The sequence below is a fragment of the Eleginops maclovinus genome, chromosome 19, assembly GCF_036324505.1.
Source record: "Eleginops maclovinus isolate JMC-PN-2008 ecotype Puerto Natales chromosome 19, JC_Emac_rtc_rv5, whole genome shotgun sequence".
In the NCBI taxonomy this organism is placed as follows: Eukaryota; Metazoa; Chordata; class Actinopteri; order Perciformes; family Eleginopidae; genus Eleginops; species Eleginops maclovinus.
Genome location: NC_086367.1, coordinates 23,152,972 through 23,172,112, shown reverse-complemented (window position 1 = coordinate 23,172,112; position 19,141 = coordinate 23,152,972). Strand labels below are relative to the sequence as shown.

General features: G+C 43.1%; 2 protein-coding genes across 6 annotated transcripts; one reads left to right on the top strand and one right to left on the bottom strand.

The window, feature by feature from the left end:
• The first annotated feature begins 710 nt into the window (after positions 1–710).
• On the top strand, positions 711–11,967 carry LOC134882029 (ensconsin-like). Of its 3 annotated transcripts, none has more exons than XM_063909680.1 (15): positions 711–1,011; positions 2,288–2,392; positions 2,599–2,673; positions 2,765–2,928; positions 3,483–3,576; positions 6,079–6,195; positions 6,509–6,636; positions 6,744–6,868; positions 7,612–7,841; positions 8,018–8,195; positions 9,304–9,472; positions 9,992–10,096; positions 10,233–10,283; positions 10,456–10,678; positions 11,176–11,967. In XM_063909680.1, exons 1-15 carry the CDS (start codon positions 885–887, stop codon positions 11,184–11,186), a joined length of 1,902 nt encoding a protein of 633 aa, XP_063765750.1. In that variant the 5' UTR covers positions 711–884; the 3' UTR covers positions 11,187–11,967. The 3 variants fall into 3 exon arrangements, with proteins under 3 accessions (XP_063765750.1, XP_063765749.1, XP_063765751.1); XM_063909679.1 differs by having other exon boundaries at positions 6,485–6,636; XM_063909681.1 differs by lacking the exon at positions 6,079–6,195 and having other exon boundaries at positions 714–1,011.
• LOC134882030 (uncharacterized) lies at positions 10,836–18,608 on the bottom strand. 3 transcript variants are annotated; one of them, XM_063909684.1, is made up of 13 exons: positions 18,335–18,608; positions 17,475–17,594; positions 17,067–17,186; positions 15,550–15,669; positions 15,358–15,477; positions 15,066–15,274; positions 14,950–14,995; positions 14,353–14,486; positions 13,585–13,716; positions 13,396–13,510; positions 13,159–13,293; positions 12,962–13,087; positions 10,836–12,143 (listed from the first exon to the last, which is right to left on the bottom strand). In XM_063909684.1, the coding sequence occupies exons 1-13, from the start codon at positions 18,531–18,533 to the stop codon at positions 11,989–11,991; spliced, it is 1,731 nt and encodes a 576-aa protein (XP_063765754.1). In that variant the 5' UTR covers positions 18,534–18,608; the 3' UTR covers positions 10,836–11,988. The 3 variants fall into 3 exon arrangements, with proteins under 3 accessions (XP_063765754.1, XP_063765753.1, XP_063765755.1); XM_063909683.1 differs by having other exon boundaries at positions 15,358–15,669; XM_063909685.1 differs by lacking the exons at positions 14,353–14,486; positions 14,950–14,995 and having other exon boundaries at positions 15,057–15,274; positions 15,358–15,669.
• Between the last annotated feature and the right edge of the window lie 533 nt (positions 18,609–19,141).

Below are 19,141 nucleotides of genomic sequence, written 5' to 3'. Positions count from 1 at the left end.
AACCGAGTATAGCACAGTAGTATCATGAATACTGTGTAATATATTTTTGTACATATCTAAGAGGTACAATATAGGAAAAGCACAAGTTTCAGGTGTGGACATATTCCATTATACTTTTAGCATTTGCTGAGGGCCAATTAAAAGTGGGCCGTGGCCGCATTTGGCCTCCGGGCCGTAGTTTGGACACCCCTGCCCTAGACCTTATTGACGACGTAACCGAAGGGAAATATGTGAAAGTAGCTGGAGCCATTTGAAGGACCACAGACTCAATCAGACAGGAATACCTCCATCTAGTGGTCTTTTCCTTCAATTTAACAGGGAGGAATCATGGGAAATAAAAAACCCTTCACATTTCTGCCTCGCCTATTGAGAACACTGCCTCCATCAGAGCGAGTTAATGCCCGAGCAATGTATGTCACTGAATATCATACCACCGTTCTCATTGTAATTATTCATGACCACAAGCTCTCAGCTTTGTTTGCATTATTATTTTTTGTATCTCCAGGAAAAACTGCATCCTTTTGGCCACATCCATCCAGACAGCAGGCGGTGTGGCCGGGGGAATTAAAGGCACACAGCTATAATATGCAAAAGTAAAGCAGAGCAGATCATTAAAGGGGGAGTAGCCTTTTTTATTGACAATATCTCAGACTTGCTTAAGCTTAAAGAGACAGGACTAACCTTTTAATCTATCATTGGACAGGGGTATAAGTTGTTTTACTGGGTTATTAGGCACAGCAGCTGATGCACAGGGCAGCTCTTTGCACAGAAAACTGGGAGAGAGAAGACCCGAAGGCATCTTGAAATAGAAAATCATGAGAGGAGGAGGAGGAGGAGAGAAAAGAGGTGAGGAAGGAGGGGGCTTTTAGAGGGAGAGCTGTGGTATGCCAGGCTCAAAAGCTAGCATGGCTGTGCAGAAGAAACACAGCGACATCCCTCCATCGCAGGGACCGCTTTCTACACGAACCATCGAGAGCCAGAGGAAGAGGAATGCATCCGAAAAATCAGGAGGTGAGTCTTTTTGATTTATGCTTTCATTTAAGGAGGATTTGCATGCTCATAACCACCCTTTCCTTAAAGCAGAGCATGAATCATAACATCATCTGATCATATTGATGACGCAGGAATAGAAAATATACAGCAGATTTTTTATTCATTGGATAAATCATTCATTATTCTCTATTTCAGCATAAGTAATATTACATCTGTGGACATGTTACACGTTGCATAATCGGCATCAACCCTAAAGGAATGCATGTGATTCTTCCTCTCGCCTTGTGCATTTATGAAAATGAGTCTTGTGCCTTGACCTTTTTTAGTTTCTTCGCTTGTTTGAGTTATCTCCATGAGGACCGGTCAGGTGCTCTCCGCCTTTAATACGCAGACGGTTTATAATGGCTCTTTCATTAGCAGCTGACCCTAAGGCCACACAAGTCCAAGCTTCATACGTCACAGCTCCACTTCAAATCATCTGCTGTGCTCAAAGAGGCTTAAACAGATAGCAGAAAATCTGAAATATCAAAGGAATATTGAGTAGCAGAGAACACAGACAGGCCTAACAAGCTCAGCCTTGGTGTCAATAATGAAACACAGATTGGTTATTATTGGTGCAACAGTGCTTTTAATGTGATTATTTTGATCATTTGAGTCCAGGAATGACCTCATTGTGTCTTATCAACTGTTATGTCACAGGATTTGTCAGAGAGGAGGCAGCTTTCTCCATGCTTATAAGCTTCAAGATGACATATTCTGCTTGTTTTCAGGTGTATGTCCGTATGTAGTGTCTCTACAGTGACTTTAATGTTCAGAAAGCTCTTTATTTTTCTCATACTGCCTGTGCTGCAGCTCCTCTTTTCACCCTCTGTCTGAAACCAGAGACCAGTCTGCTCTGATTGATTAGTTGGCCAGCTCTGTTGTGATTGGTCAACTCGCTTAGAGATGTCTCGTTCCTTTAGCCTATCACGTACAATGTGTTGGAGAGCATGTGTTACATAATGAGGTCACTATGTTCCAGAAGTAAACAAAGGAGTCTAATGGAGGCGTTTCAGGCATGGGGGTTTGGAGAGGAACTCCCTCTGGAACACAGGGATTTTAGCCTTTGCAGACCATTTACATGCACTAAACACACTACAATAAAGGGAAGACTACAAAAGCATAATAGGGCCTCTTTAAGGAAGTCCTTGAGACATTTATCTAAATTGACAAATGACAAATAAAGCCTTGATGTCAGGAGTTGTTGTTGTTTCTTTTACCTAATCACATGCTGTTTTTCATCTCTCATTTTTAGACAATGGCGGTTATATCAAGGCAAACTCACAGGCAAAGAAAACAGCCTGCTTCGTCAACAACGCTGCAAAACTCTGCAACACAGCATCTCCACGACCCAACGCAGGTTTGATAAAGCTCCTAAATTGACCTCTTTATTAGTCAAGTACTTTCAGCGTGACTTCCTTTTTAGAGATGTTGCTGTCTGATGTTTAGATACAAATAGTATAACGTTACATATGAAGCAGAGGTGGAAGAAGAACTCAGGTATTGTCCTTGAGTTGATGTAGTTGCTTTCCACTGCTTCTATAAAGTCACATCTTTACATTTTAGTTCCCAATGGACTGAATGTTGACGAGAGGCTGAAAGCGGCTCGGGAGAGACGAGAGGAGCACCAGAGGTTACTGGGTATGTGTTCATGCATTGTCCTGGATTCGTAGCAAGATTGACACACATAACGGTGTAATCTATTTTTACCGGTTCACTTTGTCTCCTGCAGCCTCTCGGGAGCATGGCCGCATGGAGCGCGAGCAGCGAGCCCAGCGCTACTACGAGCTGCAGCTGCAGGAGCGCAGGAAGAAACTGCTGGACCAGAGACTGAAGGAGGAGAGGAAACGAGCTGCAGTCGAGGAGAAACGCAAGCAGAGGCTGAAGGAGGAGAAAGTGAGTTATAGGTGCCCAGCTTTCTGTTAAAGGGGCTGTATTATGTAGTGTCTCTACTGTCTCCGTGCTTTAATGTTCAAAAAGCTCTTTATTTTTCTCACACTGCCTGTGCTGCAGCATCTGTTTCCACCCTCTGTCTGAAACCAGAGCCCAGTCTGCTCTGATTGGTTAGCTGGCCGGCTCTGTTGTGATTGGTCAACCGCTTAGAGATGTCCCGCCCCTTAGCCTATCACGTACAATGTGTTGGAGCGAGTAGGGCCATTATTAGTTTCAGTTTAAAGATGCGATTGAGAGTCCTGGGAATATTACATTATAGAAGGAAGATACCCAGTGATTAATAAACGTGGAGTATGTGGGGGTTTCCATTCTGTAGAAAAATGCTATTTTGGCTGCAGTGAAGCCTGCAAAAAGCACCTCTGGTCATACAGAGCTTGGTATCATTCTCAAAAAGCAAGTGAGTTTTGAAGTGGAAATCAAAACGTTTGATCCTTAGTGATGCGATGCTTCCCCAGCTCTGTGTGTATGAACACATCTACTTGTCTTCTTTATTAAAGGAGCGATATGAATCTGCAGTGCGGAGGACCGTGGAGAAGAGCCAAAGAGCCCAACAGAGCCAAAACTCCAGAGGAAGAAAGATCACCAAGAACGGTGAGGACAAAACAAACATGCTTCCTTTCTGTCCCCGTCCTCTTAATCTCAACTGCATCTTTAACTGTTCCTGTGCAACATACAGTGGGGCACAAAAGTATTTAGTCAGCCACCAATTGTGCAAGTTCTCCCATTTAAAAAGATGAGAGAGGCCTCAGGGTTTCCCCCAGAAAATGTGTTAGTCAAGGTGGTGAGGGGGGGGGGGACGTACTCATCTCCGGGGGGGGGGGGGGGGGGCCGGAAGTCGCCCGGCTACGTCGCATGAAGAAGCTGGCGATTTTGGGCTGAGTTTTTCGATCCATTTGGCTGTGAACATTGCGAGAGAAAATTACGTGCAAATGTCAAAGGCAGGCTAGGCTATAATAATATAGCCACGTGTAAACGTTAAACACAATTAGCCTTGATAAGAAAACATTACGCTTATCCAGGTAGCCTACTAGTGAACAGTTGACAGACTATTATTAGACTAGTATAGAATTCAATAATAATCTTACCTTGATACGACAGGTTGTCAGCCATCCAAATAGTAGTCTTTCCGAAAAATGCTGGTTTTGAAGGATGTTGGTCGAACGATGATAGCACAATGACATATGCCACTAGATGCCGCTGTTCGGACGCATCACGCGATTCAGAGGCATATTTGGAGGCATAGCCCCACATTTTAAAACGTTTCTTTTATTTGTTTTTTGTTTTTTATTTTAAAATGCGTTCTGCAGAGAAGATAGACTGTCAGTCACGGTTTGGAATGAAAGGTAGAAAACATGAAAGAGTAAAACGGCGAATATCGCTATAGGCCTATATCTATATAATTTTTTTTTTTTTTTTCTGGAGACGTGACGTTTAGTCAAGGCGGCAACCCCGTGTTGTTAAGGCGGCCGCCTTAACAGGAAAGCGCTGTGGGAAACCCTGGGCCTGTAATTTTTATCATAGGTATACCTCAACTATGAGAGACAGAATGAAAACAAAATCCAGGAAATCACATTGTCAGATTTTTAATGAATTAATTGGTAAATTCCTCGGTAAAATAAGTATTTGGTCACCTACAAACAAGCAAGATTTCTGGCTCTCACAGACCTCTAACTTCTTCTTTAAGAGGCTCCTCTGTCCTCCACTCGTTACATGTATTAATGGCACCTTTTTGAACTCGTTATCAGTATAAAAGACACCTGTCCACAACCTCAAGCAGTCATACTCCAAACTCCACTATGGCCAAGACCAAAGAGCTGTCAAAGGAGACCAGAGACAAAATTGTAGACCTGCACCAGGCTGGGAAAAGTGAATCTGCAATAGGTAAGCAGCTTGGTGTGAAGAAATCAACTGTGGGAGCAATTATTAGAAAATGGAAGACATACAAGACCACTGCTAATCTCCCTCCATCTGGGGCTCCACGCAAGATCTCACCCCGTGGGGTCAAAATGATCACAAGAACGGTGAGCAAAAATCCCAGAACCACACGGGGGGACCTAGTGAATGACCTGCAGAGAGCTGGGACCAAAGTAACAGAGGCTACCATCAGTAGCACACTACGCCGCCAGGGACTTAAATCCTGCCGTTCCAGACGTGTCCCTCTGCTTAAGCCAGTACATGTCCAGGCCCGTCTGAAGTTTGCTAGAGGGCATTTGGATGATCCAGAAGAGGATTGGGAGAATGTCATATGGTCAGATGAAACCAAAATAGAACTTTTTGGTAAAAACTCAACTCATCGTGTTTGGAGGAGAAAGAATGCAGAGTTGCATCCAAAGAACACCATACCTACTGTGAAGCATGGGGGTGGAAACATCATGCTTTGGGGCTGTTTTTCTGCAAAGGGACCAGGACGACTGATCCGTGGAAAGGAAAGAATGAATGGGGCCATGTATCGTGAGATTTTGAGTGAAAACCTCCTTCCATCAGCAAGGGCACTGAAGATGAAGCGTGGCTGGGTCTTTCAGCATGACCATGATCCCAAACACACCGCCAGGGCAACGAAGGAGTGGCTTTGTAAGAAGCATTTCAAGATCCTGGAGTGGCCTAGCCAGTCTCCAGATCTCAACCCCATAGAAAATCTTTGGAGGGAGTTGAAAGTCCGTGTTGCCCAGCGACAGCCCCAAAACATCACTGCTTTAGAGGAGATCTGCATGGAGGAATGGGCCAAAATACCAGCAACAGTGTGTGGAAACCTTACAGACTTACAGAAAACGTTTGACCTCTGTCATTGCCAACAAAGGGTATATAACAAAGTATTGAGATGAACTTTTGTTATTGACCAAATACTTATTTTCCACAATCATTTGAAAATAAATTCTTTAAAAATCAGACAATGTGATTTTTCTCATTCTGTCTCTCATAGTTGAAGTGTACCTATGATAAAAATTACAGGCCTCTCTCATCTTTTTAAATGGGAGAACTTGCACAATTGGTGGCTGACTAAATACTTTTTTGCCCCACTGTATCTTAACAATTCTTGGACGTGCTTTTTTATCTTTGTTTTTGCCGCACTTTACACTGATCAATATATGCTAGCTCCACGTCGTTTGCCTCTGACGACATGGGAGAAGAACCTGGTCAGTCGCCTGCTAACCCCCACATGCTCTTATCTGGCCCGGAGCAAGAGTGCTGGGTGTCAGTCAGGAGAAGAAGGTACACTAACCCAACATAACGCAATAACCCTGATTTAAAGAGGACATATTATCAGAATCATACCCTAAATATGTGCACAAGCAAAGTAAAAGCGAGGTATTAATAATATGTCCTCTTTACTATCAAAGCAATGCTAACTGTATGAAGTGCACTATGTGATATTCACCTGCGACTAACAGCTGCTCACTTTCCCTCTCTGTCTACGCGCTGATTCACAAATCCATAACTACCATTGGTGCATTGTATTTCCTCCGATTTCTCACAATTATGGCCCAAATTACTGGCTCAGTTGTCCATGTTTGTCGCCGTGCAGTTTCATTCCACTCCATGATTTCAACCACCAACTCCACCCCTCACAAACCCCAGCTGCAGCACCACCACAGGCCCTCCGCCTCCCCCAGCCCAAACTACCGCCAGCACAGAAGCATCAATCTGGCAGAGGTAACTCCAGCTATTCCTTATATACCAATATTTTATGACAACCAGATATTTTGTTCACAAGAGGAAGCAAATATGTCAAAGTAAAAACTGTTCTTTCTCTTGTCTAGATCAGAGCATCAAGCCAGCAGCACACTAAAAACAAGAACTCTAATACTGAATCTCCTGCCGTCAACACCAGTGTAAAACCTCCCAAAGTTACAATAAGCAGGACCACCTCCCCCTCACCTGAACGGTAGGTGAAGAAAAATCAGCTGTACATACATGAAACAGTAACTGTAATCTGTAGCATATCATTTTTTACTGAGTGTGAAGGGGTTTGATATAGGACTGTGGTCATGTGAACTTTTTCAAGGTTTTTTTCTTCAGAATTCTGAAAAATTCTTAGATGTCAACATTTTTGAAAATTCGGACAAAAGTCGAAAACTCTGAGAAAAAAATCTAAATTCTAAGAAATGTCATCATTTGATAAAAAAGTCAAAATTCTGAAAAAGTCGGTATGGTGCAAAAATGTCAGAATTCAATTAAAAAGTCAGAATTTCGAGAAAATGTCAAAATTCTAAGAAATGTCAACATTTTGAAAAAGTCACAAAAATCACAAAAAAAGTCAAAAAATCTGAATTCAAATATAGTCAAAATTCTGAGATAAAGTTTGAAACGGATAATAAAGCAAAATTGAGACGCATTTCAAAATGTTGACAGAAAATTGAATTCTGAGATTAAAATCATTCTGAAAAAAGTCAAAATTGTGGGGAAAAAATCAAAATTACAAAAAGAAAAGTCAGAATTCTGAAAATAATAATTCAGATTTTAGTCTCAGAGCTCAAAAAATATAATCACTTGGTCGTATCCCAAAAACCTGGTTTAATCCAGCTATTCCTTGTATATTTGTATGTAATAGTGATAGGGAGTGATTTTGTGGCTTCACGAGGAACAGTAATCTGACTAAAGTGTGATCTCTTCTTCCTGATCTTAAAGGGCCTCCCGAAGGTCGATCAGCCGACACTCCCCCCCGCTGCAGTTGGAGCTCCCATCTGTCCCAGAGGAAGACGTTCCTGTGAGCAGTTCTGTGAGCAGTTCTGTCCTCTCGCCCGGTAACTCGAGGCCCATCAGGAAACCATCTGAAGGTCAGCGGGAGAAAATGAGGGAGGAAAATGCTCCAGAGGCTCCATGTCTGAACCTGCCCGACAGAGAGACGATGAGACAAAGTAAGCTAGAGAAATGCTTCTATGATTTATCATATGCCCTTTCATAGTCCTTCTGGGGTCAGACCCACCGAAATCCTGGAACAACACACACCTTAAATACCTGTGCCCTATTAATAGGACAGCATGACACTTTATTAAAATGTCTCTAACAAAAGTTGACATTGTTTTCTCCTCAGGTGCTCCTCAAAAGCCTCTTCCAGCACCTCCACAGCCTCCTGAAGTCACATGTAGACCCTCAGCGGGGACCACAGACGCCGAGCAGGCCTCCCGTCTCCTGGCTGAGAGGAGGAGAGAGGCGAGACAACAACGAGAGAGAGAGGAGCAGGAGCGCCTGCAGAGAGAGGAGGCCGAGAGGTGACCAATATGTCCACCCACGAGACAGAATCCCCGTATAGTGGTTCAGGCATGATGTATTTTAGTAGGCTGGCCCGGAATTAAGCATCGCAAGGGCTCCCTCGACAAAAAGATTTTGGAATATTTCATTAATTAAGCATGTTAATGATGATGTTTTGTTCAGCAGGATAATATCCACACCTTTAGGATTTTTGAAGTAAAAAGCTAATGTTGGGCTATAAAGGAACTACAGCACGGTCACATGACCTCACGTCACCACCGCTAAGCTAAACTAAAGGCGGCTAATGTTGGGCTATAAAGGAACTACAGCACGGTCACATGACTTCACGTCACCACCGCTAAGCTAAAGGCGGCTAATGTTGGGCTATAAAGGAACTACAGCACGGTCACATGACCTCACGTCTCCACCGCTAAGCTAAAGGCGGGTAACGTTAGGCTAGTGGCTAATGTTGGGCTATAAAGGAACTACAGCACGGTCACATGACTTCACGTCACCACCGCTAAGCTAAAGGCGGGTAACGTTGGGCTATAAAGGAACTAAAGCACGGTCACATGACTTCACGTCACCACCGCTAAGCTAAAGGCGGGTAACGTTGGGCTATAAAGGAACTACAGCACGGTCACATGACCTCACGTCACCACCGCTAAGCTAAAGGTGGCTAATGTTGGCCGTTACATTATTCTATGTCGTAGAACAAATGTTAAAATCTCTTCAGCTTGTATTAACAAGGCCTCAAACCAAAATCACATACCAACAACTGTTGAAATTGAGACGAGGGAACAAGGAAGTGATACAAAATAACTTTCTGAGAATAAAATCAGAATTCTGAATAAAAAGTCAGAATTATTCAGCTCTGAAAAAAGTTAAATCATTTCTGGGTTTTGGGACTCATCCCTGCACCACTCTATACAGGATGGGGTGCTGCGATATACCAGTATAGAACCATGATATTTTAATAGTGGAAGCTTGCTATAATGTAAATAAAACAAATACTGTACACATCTAACCAAAAACCCTTGGGAACAGAGGCGCTATATGCTGACTCACCTCAGGTTTTAGGACTCATTCCTGCACAACGATTTGAGATTTAATGAATATCATGTGCAGGCGGAGTCGTGACGAGCTGGAGCTCAGGAGGATGGAGGAGCGAGAGCGACAGCAGGCTGAGGCCCAGCGTCTGGTGGAGGAGAAGAAGAAACGGGATGAAGAGGAGCAGAAACGAGCCGAGGAAGAAAGAGCTCAGGCCATGAGGGAGGCCGTGCTGCTGCTGAAACAGGTGGGAAACAATATCATTACTGACTGCATTTACATCAAACCAAATGTTATTTATTAAGCCCACAGTGATTGGTCAACTGCTTAGAGATGTCCCGCCCCTTAGCCTATCACGCACAATGTGTTGGAGCGCTAGCCAATAGCAGCTTGAGTGTTACACAGCGAACTTTTTAGGGATTTTAGCCTTTGCAGACCATTTACATGCACTTAAACATATAGAACACACTACAGGAAAGGGAAAACGATTACCCCTCGAACTAAAATGTACTTAATATGTAAGATATCTATTTGTTTGCATTGTATTCGATATTAAAGTACTTGGATTAGGTTACTGATTATTAACCTAATTATTTCTTCTCCTTCTCCGTCTTCTTCTCCTTCTTCTTCTTCTTCTTCTTCTCCTTCTCCTCCTCCTTCTCCTTCTCCTTCTCCTTCTTCTTCTTCTTCTTCTTCTTCTTCTCCTCCTCCTCCTCCTCCTCTCTCTCCTCCTCCTCCTCTTCTTCTTCCTTCCCTGTTTCTCCAGAGAGAGGAGGAACAAGCCAAAGAGAAAGCGAAAGCAGAGCAGTTGAAACAAGAGCGTGAAATCATCGCACAGAAAGAGGAGGCAGCGCGGCAAGCCAGGAAAAAGGTTTGATAATATCCGATTCAAACATAGATACCACCACCTGTGTTTTAACGTGAACTATATCCACATTTCTGTCTGATTCAAACGACTGAATCTGCTGCTCTGACAGAGCTTGAATAAAAGCTGTTGTCTTTTGCAGAGACTTGAGGAGATCATGCGTAGAACCAGGAGGAGCGATTCTCCAGATACAGTGAGTACATCTACTCTACTTTGAATTTTGAGGAAAAAAATAAGGGTCACGTATCTCGCCCAACACACGTCCAGATGTGATTGCAGGGGTCGGGATCAAAGCCTTGCAGGTAGGATATTAAAGGGAGTTGGATTTCTTTGAATATATGACGTTTGTTCTATTCCTAAAACAGAAATCTGTACCCGTGAGGATTCTGCCAGATGAAGGCCAACCAAAGGAAAACACAGAGCCGGTTCTCCGTGGTTCCATAGAGACGGCTGTGAAGCTGCCGGTGGGGACGAAGAGCTCCGGCCTGAACAACGAGGAGGACGTGGTTCCTGTGGTCGCCTTCAAGGAACGCCGCTCCCTCCGGACTCTCACCGGCCTGGAGGAGATCCAGACCCACCAACTAGCAGGTACTGGCCCTTTAACACTTGAGTACTTGTGTGAAATCAGCCGAAAAGCATGTATAGAGGCCGTTTATCCAATGCAACAAGTTCGTAGTCTGCAGGATATCCTCGGTTCTGACTCCTTAAAACTCAAAACTCTTAGTGAAGACCCCCAGAAGAAAGGTAAAACTTGTACAAGGGTTTATTGGGAGTAAATTACAGCGTCACGGCAGGTTATTTCCATCCAAATTGCATCTCAACCGTCCACTAACGACTCAATGATTCAAACAGCTGTCCTTTTGCCACAACACTGCAATTAATTAGAGTTATTATTAATGCATAATTGTATCTCCGTCACACAATTCCTGACAGTATTCAAAGTAAAGAAGGTGTGTGGAGATCCTCCCCTTCTCCTGTACATCCCGAACCTCCTAATGGAGTCTAAACATAGTTCATACATGTTCTCATCTCTTAAGCTGCTCTGATTCATTTAATCAAATATCCTTTTCTGTGTCTCCCTGCAGAGGTCATCTGAGCATCTGCACAGCCATGCAGACGTTCACACACTTTATTGGAGAGCTGCGTTTCCTCCCTGCAGCTCGGCCATGTTTCTGCACATTGAAAGAGCATGTAAGATTCCAGCCTCGCCTCTCACTGAGACGTCAGCGTCACTTTTCTCTGTGTGTGTGTAACCCATGGCACAAATACTGGGCAAGTTATTTACTGCTTCATTTACAGTACAGAACATATAAAGACCACCATTCAACAAGCAGTAGATGTAGTGGTGACGGCGAGTGTGTGAAGTAATAGGAATAGCCATTCTTACAATCATCTTAGCCATGTGCTTTTTGCTTATTCCTGATATGTTTGAGCACTTTTCCTTCCTTAGTTTGCCACTTTTAGATTAGTAGTTGCACACAAGAGTATAAGTTGTTCCTCGTCTCCTGCCTTTTGAGTTTGTGACGTATAGCGCTCACATATTCCAAAGCTGCCAAGGAACTTAGTTTCCAAAGACTTTGCTTCAGTTTCAGTGAGTGTTGTTGTAGAGAATTCGATGCACAGAGCCTTTATTGCACTAACAGTTTTCTCTGTTTGATATCGCGCGCTTTACAAAGCATAGTAAGGAGGCGTAGAGTTTAAGTGAGTTTATTATAATGAAAGCATATATAAAAAACTAAATGTATCCAATCCTAAATATCCGATTGCTTGTAACTATCACGTGTTGAGAGTTGATACTATGCCGCTTCTCTGCCTTGTTTTTCACTTAGTTTGTTGACTGTAAGCATAAAAACTAATAAATAAACACTTTAAAACATGCTGCTCTCAGTGCACAGCTCTCAGTGTTTGTGTTGAGGCAGTGAAGGGTTAACAGGAGATGGAGAGAGAGGCTGGATCATCTGCAGCAGCCGTCTGGTTTCCTCCGTCTGATCGTGCACCGTCCAGAGCTGAGCCTCCACCTCGCTGCCCGACAGCAGAGAGGAGAAGTCTCCGTCTGCAGGGGACACAGCGGACTCAAAACTCCAGGATTTGTTGAGTATATCTACTATGATCAGATGATGTAAATGGCTGCAGTACCCTGAGCTGCTTTTGGTGGATTTTGTCCCCACCACTGTTTAAAAATGTTCCGCTGAATGTCTTTCACCAAGAAATGTTAGCTAAATAAGGAGCAAGCTTTGAGACGGGTGTGTTTGCACAGCAGACAATGTAAATATAGGAGAAACACATTCGAAATGAAAAGAAGAAAATCCTAGTTTACTGATTATTAAAGGATTATCAGAAAGGCCAAAACACAACATAAAATGAAAGGGAATACAAAAATAAAAGAGATGCATAACAACGAAAAGGAGACCGATAATAATCAAGAGACACAAAAAGCAATGCAAAATGTCTGCAAGGAGATGCAGAATGACCACAAAAGATGACACTACTACAAAGGGACAAAAAAAGACACAATAATGAAAAAGATAATGACCATGAAAGGATGCAAAATGTTTACAAAGAGGGCAAAACAACCAAAAAGATAATGATATAAACAGTAAGAGACACAACAAGTCTAAGAAGAGATGCAAAACGTCTGCAAGGTGATTCAAAATGAACAGAAAAGAGATGCAAAACTACTAAAAATGGGACAAAACAAGACCCAAAATCACAAAGATTAAGGAGAAAATGACCACGAAAGGATGCAGAATGTCTACAAAGAGTCTAAAACAACCAAGAAGAGACAGGATAAAACCAGTAAGACATATGACAGTCAAATGAGATTCAAAACCTCACCACAAACTGAAGCCCTAGGGTAGAACAAATACAAACCTGTCTTGAGGTTAAATATCGTCACCATGCCGAGCTGCTGGAGCTTCACATCTTTATTTTTGAGAAACGCCGACAGGTACTGCAACATGGTGACGTAGTGAGGCCTCAGCAGCTGGACCATCTCTCCTGGATAACACATAGTTAAATATGACAACATGTAAAGGATGATGAATGAATGAGAGAACAGAGAACATTACCGGTCATTTCCAGTCTGCTGATGACGGCCGAGCTGTTGTACGACAACTGAGGATTTTGTGTTTGCACCGACAGCCTTATGAGTCTGGAAACTTGCTCTGAATTTATAATCCCCGACAACTCAGTCTTCAGTGCATCTGAAAAGGTGAAGCATTATGACAATTATTAATACAAAAGAAGGATGTCTTTGAGTTTCATTCCACAGAAAGTGCAAAACAGAAAGACATTAGTTCACTCACGCTGTGTCACGAGGTTTCGTAAGCATGACGTCAGATGCGTTAAAGCGTCATCAGTCAGAGACGGAGACAGCAGAGTCCCGAGGAGTCCTGATAAACAGCGACCCTCCATCACAGCCTGGATGACAAAGATGGGATTATATATCGTGGATTCACTGCAGGCGTGAGACGTTGAATCAGGAGCTGGTTTACCTGCTGACCCTCGCTGCAGCTGCTCAGGTCGCTGATGATCCTGCAGCTGTGTGTGAGGATGGCGGAGCTGCATGTGGGATGAAGAAGCAGCTGACCCACCTCCTGCAGCAGACCCTCGATCACCAGGACGTCCTGCAAACACACCAGGCGGATATATCAAAACTGGGATAAAAAACAGAGCAGTTATGAGCCCCAGCTTGAAGCTATTGCTAACATTTCTTATAGTCCCTAAAGGACACAAAATGATAACAAAGACAACAAAAATATGCAAAACCTGAACGACCAATGAATACGACCAAAAAGGCAAACCACATGTCTACAAAGAGATGCAAAATCAAACTCAAAACTACTACAACAAGACACCAGGCGACAAAAATGAAAGGAAATACAAACACTAAGGGATGTTGTTCACAAACAAAATTCAGAATGACTAAAAAAAGATGCAAAACAACTCAAAAGAGAGACAGTGATCTACAAAGAGACGCAAAACAACTCAAAAGAGAGACAGTGATCTACAAAGAGATGCAAAACAACCAAAAGAGAGACAGTGATCTACAAAGAGACGCAAAACAACCAAGTGACACTAAATGACCACAAGGGATCACCAAAGATCTACAAACGCATCTAAAAAAACAGCTTTGAATCTGTGGCTCTAAGGTGTGAGGCCCCATGTGTCATTATTAATCCATCATTGCCCTCACAGCTGACACACACCCCTGATGGTTACCAATGATTGTTATTAAGATCCCGCTGTGCAGGAAGCCTCACTTTGTTAGGCGTGTGTGATGTCAGCGCAGACAGCAGCGTGACGGCCGACTCTCTCCACCCAGCAGAGGAGGTCTTCAGCAGCGACTGCAGCGGCAACACACAGTCCAGCTCCATCAGCTGCTCCTGGATCAGATCTACATACACAACAAGACACAGTCCAGCTCCATCAGCTGCTCCGGGATCAGATCTACACACACAACAAGACACAGTCCAGCTCCATCAGCTGCTCCTGGATCAGATCTACACACACAACAAGACACAGTCCAGCTCCATCAGCTGCTCCTGGATCAGATCTACACACACAACAACACACAGTCCAGCTCCATCAGCTGCTCCTGGATCAGATCTACACACAACACACAGTCCAGCTCCAATCAGCTGCTCCTGGATCAGATCTACACACAACAACACACAGTCCAGCTCCATCAGCTGCTCCTGGATCAGATCTACACACAACACACAGTCCAGCTCCTGGATCAGATCTACACACAACAACAACAACAACAACAACAACAACAACAACAACACACAGTGCAGCTCCATCAGCTGCTCCTGGATCAGATCTACACACAACAATAATAATGTAAATATATTTACCGTTCTGTGAGAGCGTCTGTAGGCATCTGCACGCTTGCATGGAATTCTAAACAAAAACAACAACATTTTTTAATCAGAACTTGACGTTAATTGACCTTCAAACTCACCTCTGTTACCTTTTGCACGGAGGAGGAGACGAGCGTCAGCAGGGACCTCAACAGGAAGTGCCCCCCGATGCTGAGCAGCTGGGGGTGGTGCTCCTGAGCAGCGGAGATGTTGCAGAGGGCGGAGCAGCTGTAAAATTGGACCTCTGAGTCTGAGCCCTGCAGCAGCAGCACCAGCACCGGGAACCCCCCCGCCTCACACAGCAGCCTCGTGGACCAATCTGGAGAAAGGAAGGAAGGAAGGAAGGAACGTGAAGATCAGCAGCCTCTGCTTTGGGGAGCATTTAAAGGGAGTGACCCCTACCTGAGTGAGTGAGGTGCAGCAGAGCCCAGGAGGCGACCTGCTGCACCTGAGGGTCGTAGGATTTTGCCAAAGCCAGCAGCGGCTTCACCCCCTCCGCCATGACTGCTTCTCTGTTCGGTTCTGCAGAAAAAAAATGATTTGACGTCAAACAAGAATAATTATACGACAATTTAGAGATTGAAAGACAGTGACCTGAGGAGGCGAGCATGCAGACGCAGGCGCAGGAGTGGCTCTGAGCGTTGGAGTCTCCAGACTGGATCAGCTCCAGGATCGGCACCAGCATCCCCATCTCTATCACCGACTCCCTGCACACTGACACCAGATTTAATGCACGGTAATTATGACCATCAGACCCAATTAGTCAACTTAAGGTGTGATGGTGGATACTCATTTGACTTTTAAAAAGCAATATCAAAAACATGAGCTCATTATCGTAACACCTGCTGGTCCCAGGCCAGTAAGATCGTGCTGAAACTAACTTGATAAAAAACAAACATCAAAGGGGTTCTGTTCTCCTTTTCTGAAGTGTGGTATATGTTTTAGTGCATGTAAATGGTCTGCAGAGGCTAAAATCCCAGTTTTTACTACCAGAACACAGTGACATCAATCAGTGGCACACTTGTGCTTCTATTGGCTAACGCTCCTACGCATTGCACGTGATTATCTAAAGAGGCAGGACATCTTTAAGCTGTGTACCAATCACATATATGACACACATGTCCCAGGTGAGACACTACATACTGATATACACCTGAACATCAGCAGGAGAGGACTCTTTAAAGTAGAGACACTACATACTGATATACACCTGAACATCAGCAGGAGAGGACTCTTTAAAGTAGAGACACTACATACTGATATACACCTGAACATCAGCAGGAGAGGACTCTTTAAAGTAGAGACTCTACATACTGATATACACCTGAACATCAGCAGGAGAGGACTCTTTAAAGTAGAGACGCTACATACTGATATACACCTGAACATCAGCAGGAGAGGACTCTTTAAAGTAGAGACTCTACATACTGATATACACCTGAACATCAGCAGGAGAGGACTCTTTAAAGTAGAGACTCTACATACTGATATACACCTGAACATCAGCAGGAGAGGACTCTTTAAAGTAGAGACTCTACATACTGATATACACCTGAACATCAGCAGGAGAGGACTCTTTAAAGTAGAGACTCTACATACTGATATACACCTGAACATCAGCAGGAGAGGACTCTTTAAAGTAGAGACACTACATACTGATATACACCTGAACATCAGCAGGAGAGGACTCTTTAAAGTAGAGACTCTACATACTGATATACACCTGAACATCAGCAGGAGAGGACTCTTTAAAGTAGAGACGCTACATACTGATATACACCTGAACATCAGCAGGAGAGGACTCTTTAAAGTAGAGACACTACATACTGATATACACCTGAACATCAGCAGGAGAGGACTCTTTAAAGTAGAGACTCTACATACTGATATACACCTGAACATCAGCAGGAGAGGACTCTTTAAAGTAGAGACACTACATACTGATATACACCTGAACATCAGCAGGAGAGGACTCTTTAAAGTAGAGACTCTACATACTGATATACACCTGAACATCAGCAGGAGAGGACTCTTTAAAGTAGAGACACTACATACTGATATACACCTGAACATCAGCAGGAGAGGACTCTTTAAAGCACCTTATCTCTTACCGTTGTTCTTCACTAACAGATTGACTAACGACAGAGCGATTGTCTTCTGCACGTCCAGGTCAGAGGACAGCAGTAAGTTCATGAGCGGCTCCAGCAATGCGTCTGGTAGAGGAGACTGCACTGAAACACACCGAGCAGGAGAGACTGGTTATGGTGGGTGAAGAAGAAGCAGAGTGTGGGATGCTAGGCTTTTAATGGGAATAATGATACTTAAGCCCACACATGCACGGGGTTATCTGCCAACCCCAGGAAAAAAACGACAGTTGATCATTTGCATAATAACTGCTGTCCGATAGAGCTAATATCTACAGAGGAGTACAAACACACGTCTCATTTCCTGCTCCACTGATCTGAAAACCTTCGCTGTAAAAGAAGATAGTGAAGCAACATAAAAATCATTTTACTCACAGTGATGACTGAGGTGCAGATAAAACATGGCCGCTGTCGTCTGCAGCTCAGTGTTCTGTGAGGCTGAGAGTCTGCTCAGAGTTTGAAGACTCTCCTCATCATCGAGCAGAAGTTCCTCGTCTATAGTGGAGAGGAAAACAGAGTTATTCACACTTTATACATTCATAATATTAGCGAGTAGAAAATATAAAGCCACTAAATTAAAGGTCAAAATATCCACCAGCAGAATATATCGACTATTTTTCCACAGCAGCGTTTTAACACGAGTAAACATTTAATAAAATAAATGAAACACAAAGAGTAAACGTGTTATATTTTGCTCTTTGTGATCAGATATATTCCCTATTCTGTGTAAGATATTAACGCTATAGATATATTATTAATATGCAATATGCAAATAAATGAAATGCAGCTCTTAAAATGGTCTTGCTTGTTCTTAAGTAAACATGTCAGCACTGTTGTTGTTGTTGTTGTTGTTGTTGTTGTTGTCCTTTGAGTCTTTATGGTTTATTGCACTTATTGTAAATCGTTTTGTATAAAAGCATCAGCTAAATGCAATGTAATGTGATACAGTATACTGTGTGTGTGTGTGTGTGTGTGTGTGTGTGTGTGTGTGTGTGTGTGTGTGTGTGTGTGTGTGTGTGTGTGTGTGTGTGTGCGTGTGTGTGTGTGTGTGTGTGTGTGTGTGTGTGTGTGTGTGTTATGCCTGTGCTGTTACAAAGAAAATGGATTAAAAAAGTCAATCTGATTTATTCTAATATCAATACAGTATTTATAGTAAATGCACGTAGTGACATTGCAGCACTGAAGGTGTGTTTCCCGTCCAGAACAAAGACAATCCTCAGACACGATGTTCCTACCGTTCAGAGAGAGCCTCCTCCTCCCCCTCCTCTTCCTCCTCCGGTAACTGCTCTCAGGTGTGACGCTGAAGCACGTGCACTGACACAGCTCCCTGAAGATGGTTTTTATTTTCTGCTCGAACTCTCTGCAAACTTTCCTCAGATGAAAGTGGAACTCTTCCAGAAGTCTGGAGCAATCTTCACAGTAACCCGGAGCCATGATGACCGCTCCTCCTGCAGAGAAGCACCAGGCACCGGCACCTGCTGCCTGACTCAGAGCTGCAGGTAGACACGCCCACTGTGACGTCAGGTGCGTTTCTAATGGGACCAGGGGCAAATAAAAGACAGATGTAAAATAAGATATACTTTATTAATCCAAAATTGGGAAATGTTTTCGTTGCAGCAGCATGTAAAACTAAGTATTGCACATAATTACAATTAAAAAGAGTAGAAAATGAATAATTATACAATAAATACATCTGAAAACAGCAGATAAAAACAGAACTAAAAGAGTCAAATATTAAAGTTGGCCGTGGAGAAAAAAATCGGTGAACTACATGACAAATAAAACACTAATGAGGGACTAAATTACAGCTAAAACAATACATAAAATTGGAATACAATTTGCATTTAGTGTACAAGAATGGCATATTAAATTAGATATAAATGAACGGTGAGAAGTTGTTATACAGTGATGGCTGTTTATTATTTTTGTATTTCCATAAACCTTAAATGTTGTAAATTTATTTTGTTTTTTGCTTTATTTTTTGCTGCTTTTAATGTTTGTTTTTTTTTAATGATTTTTGACTTATTTTATTCTATATTAAT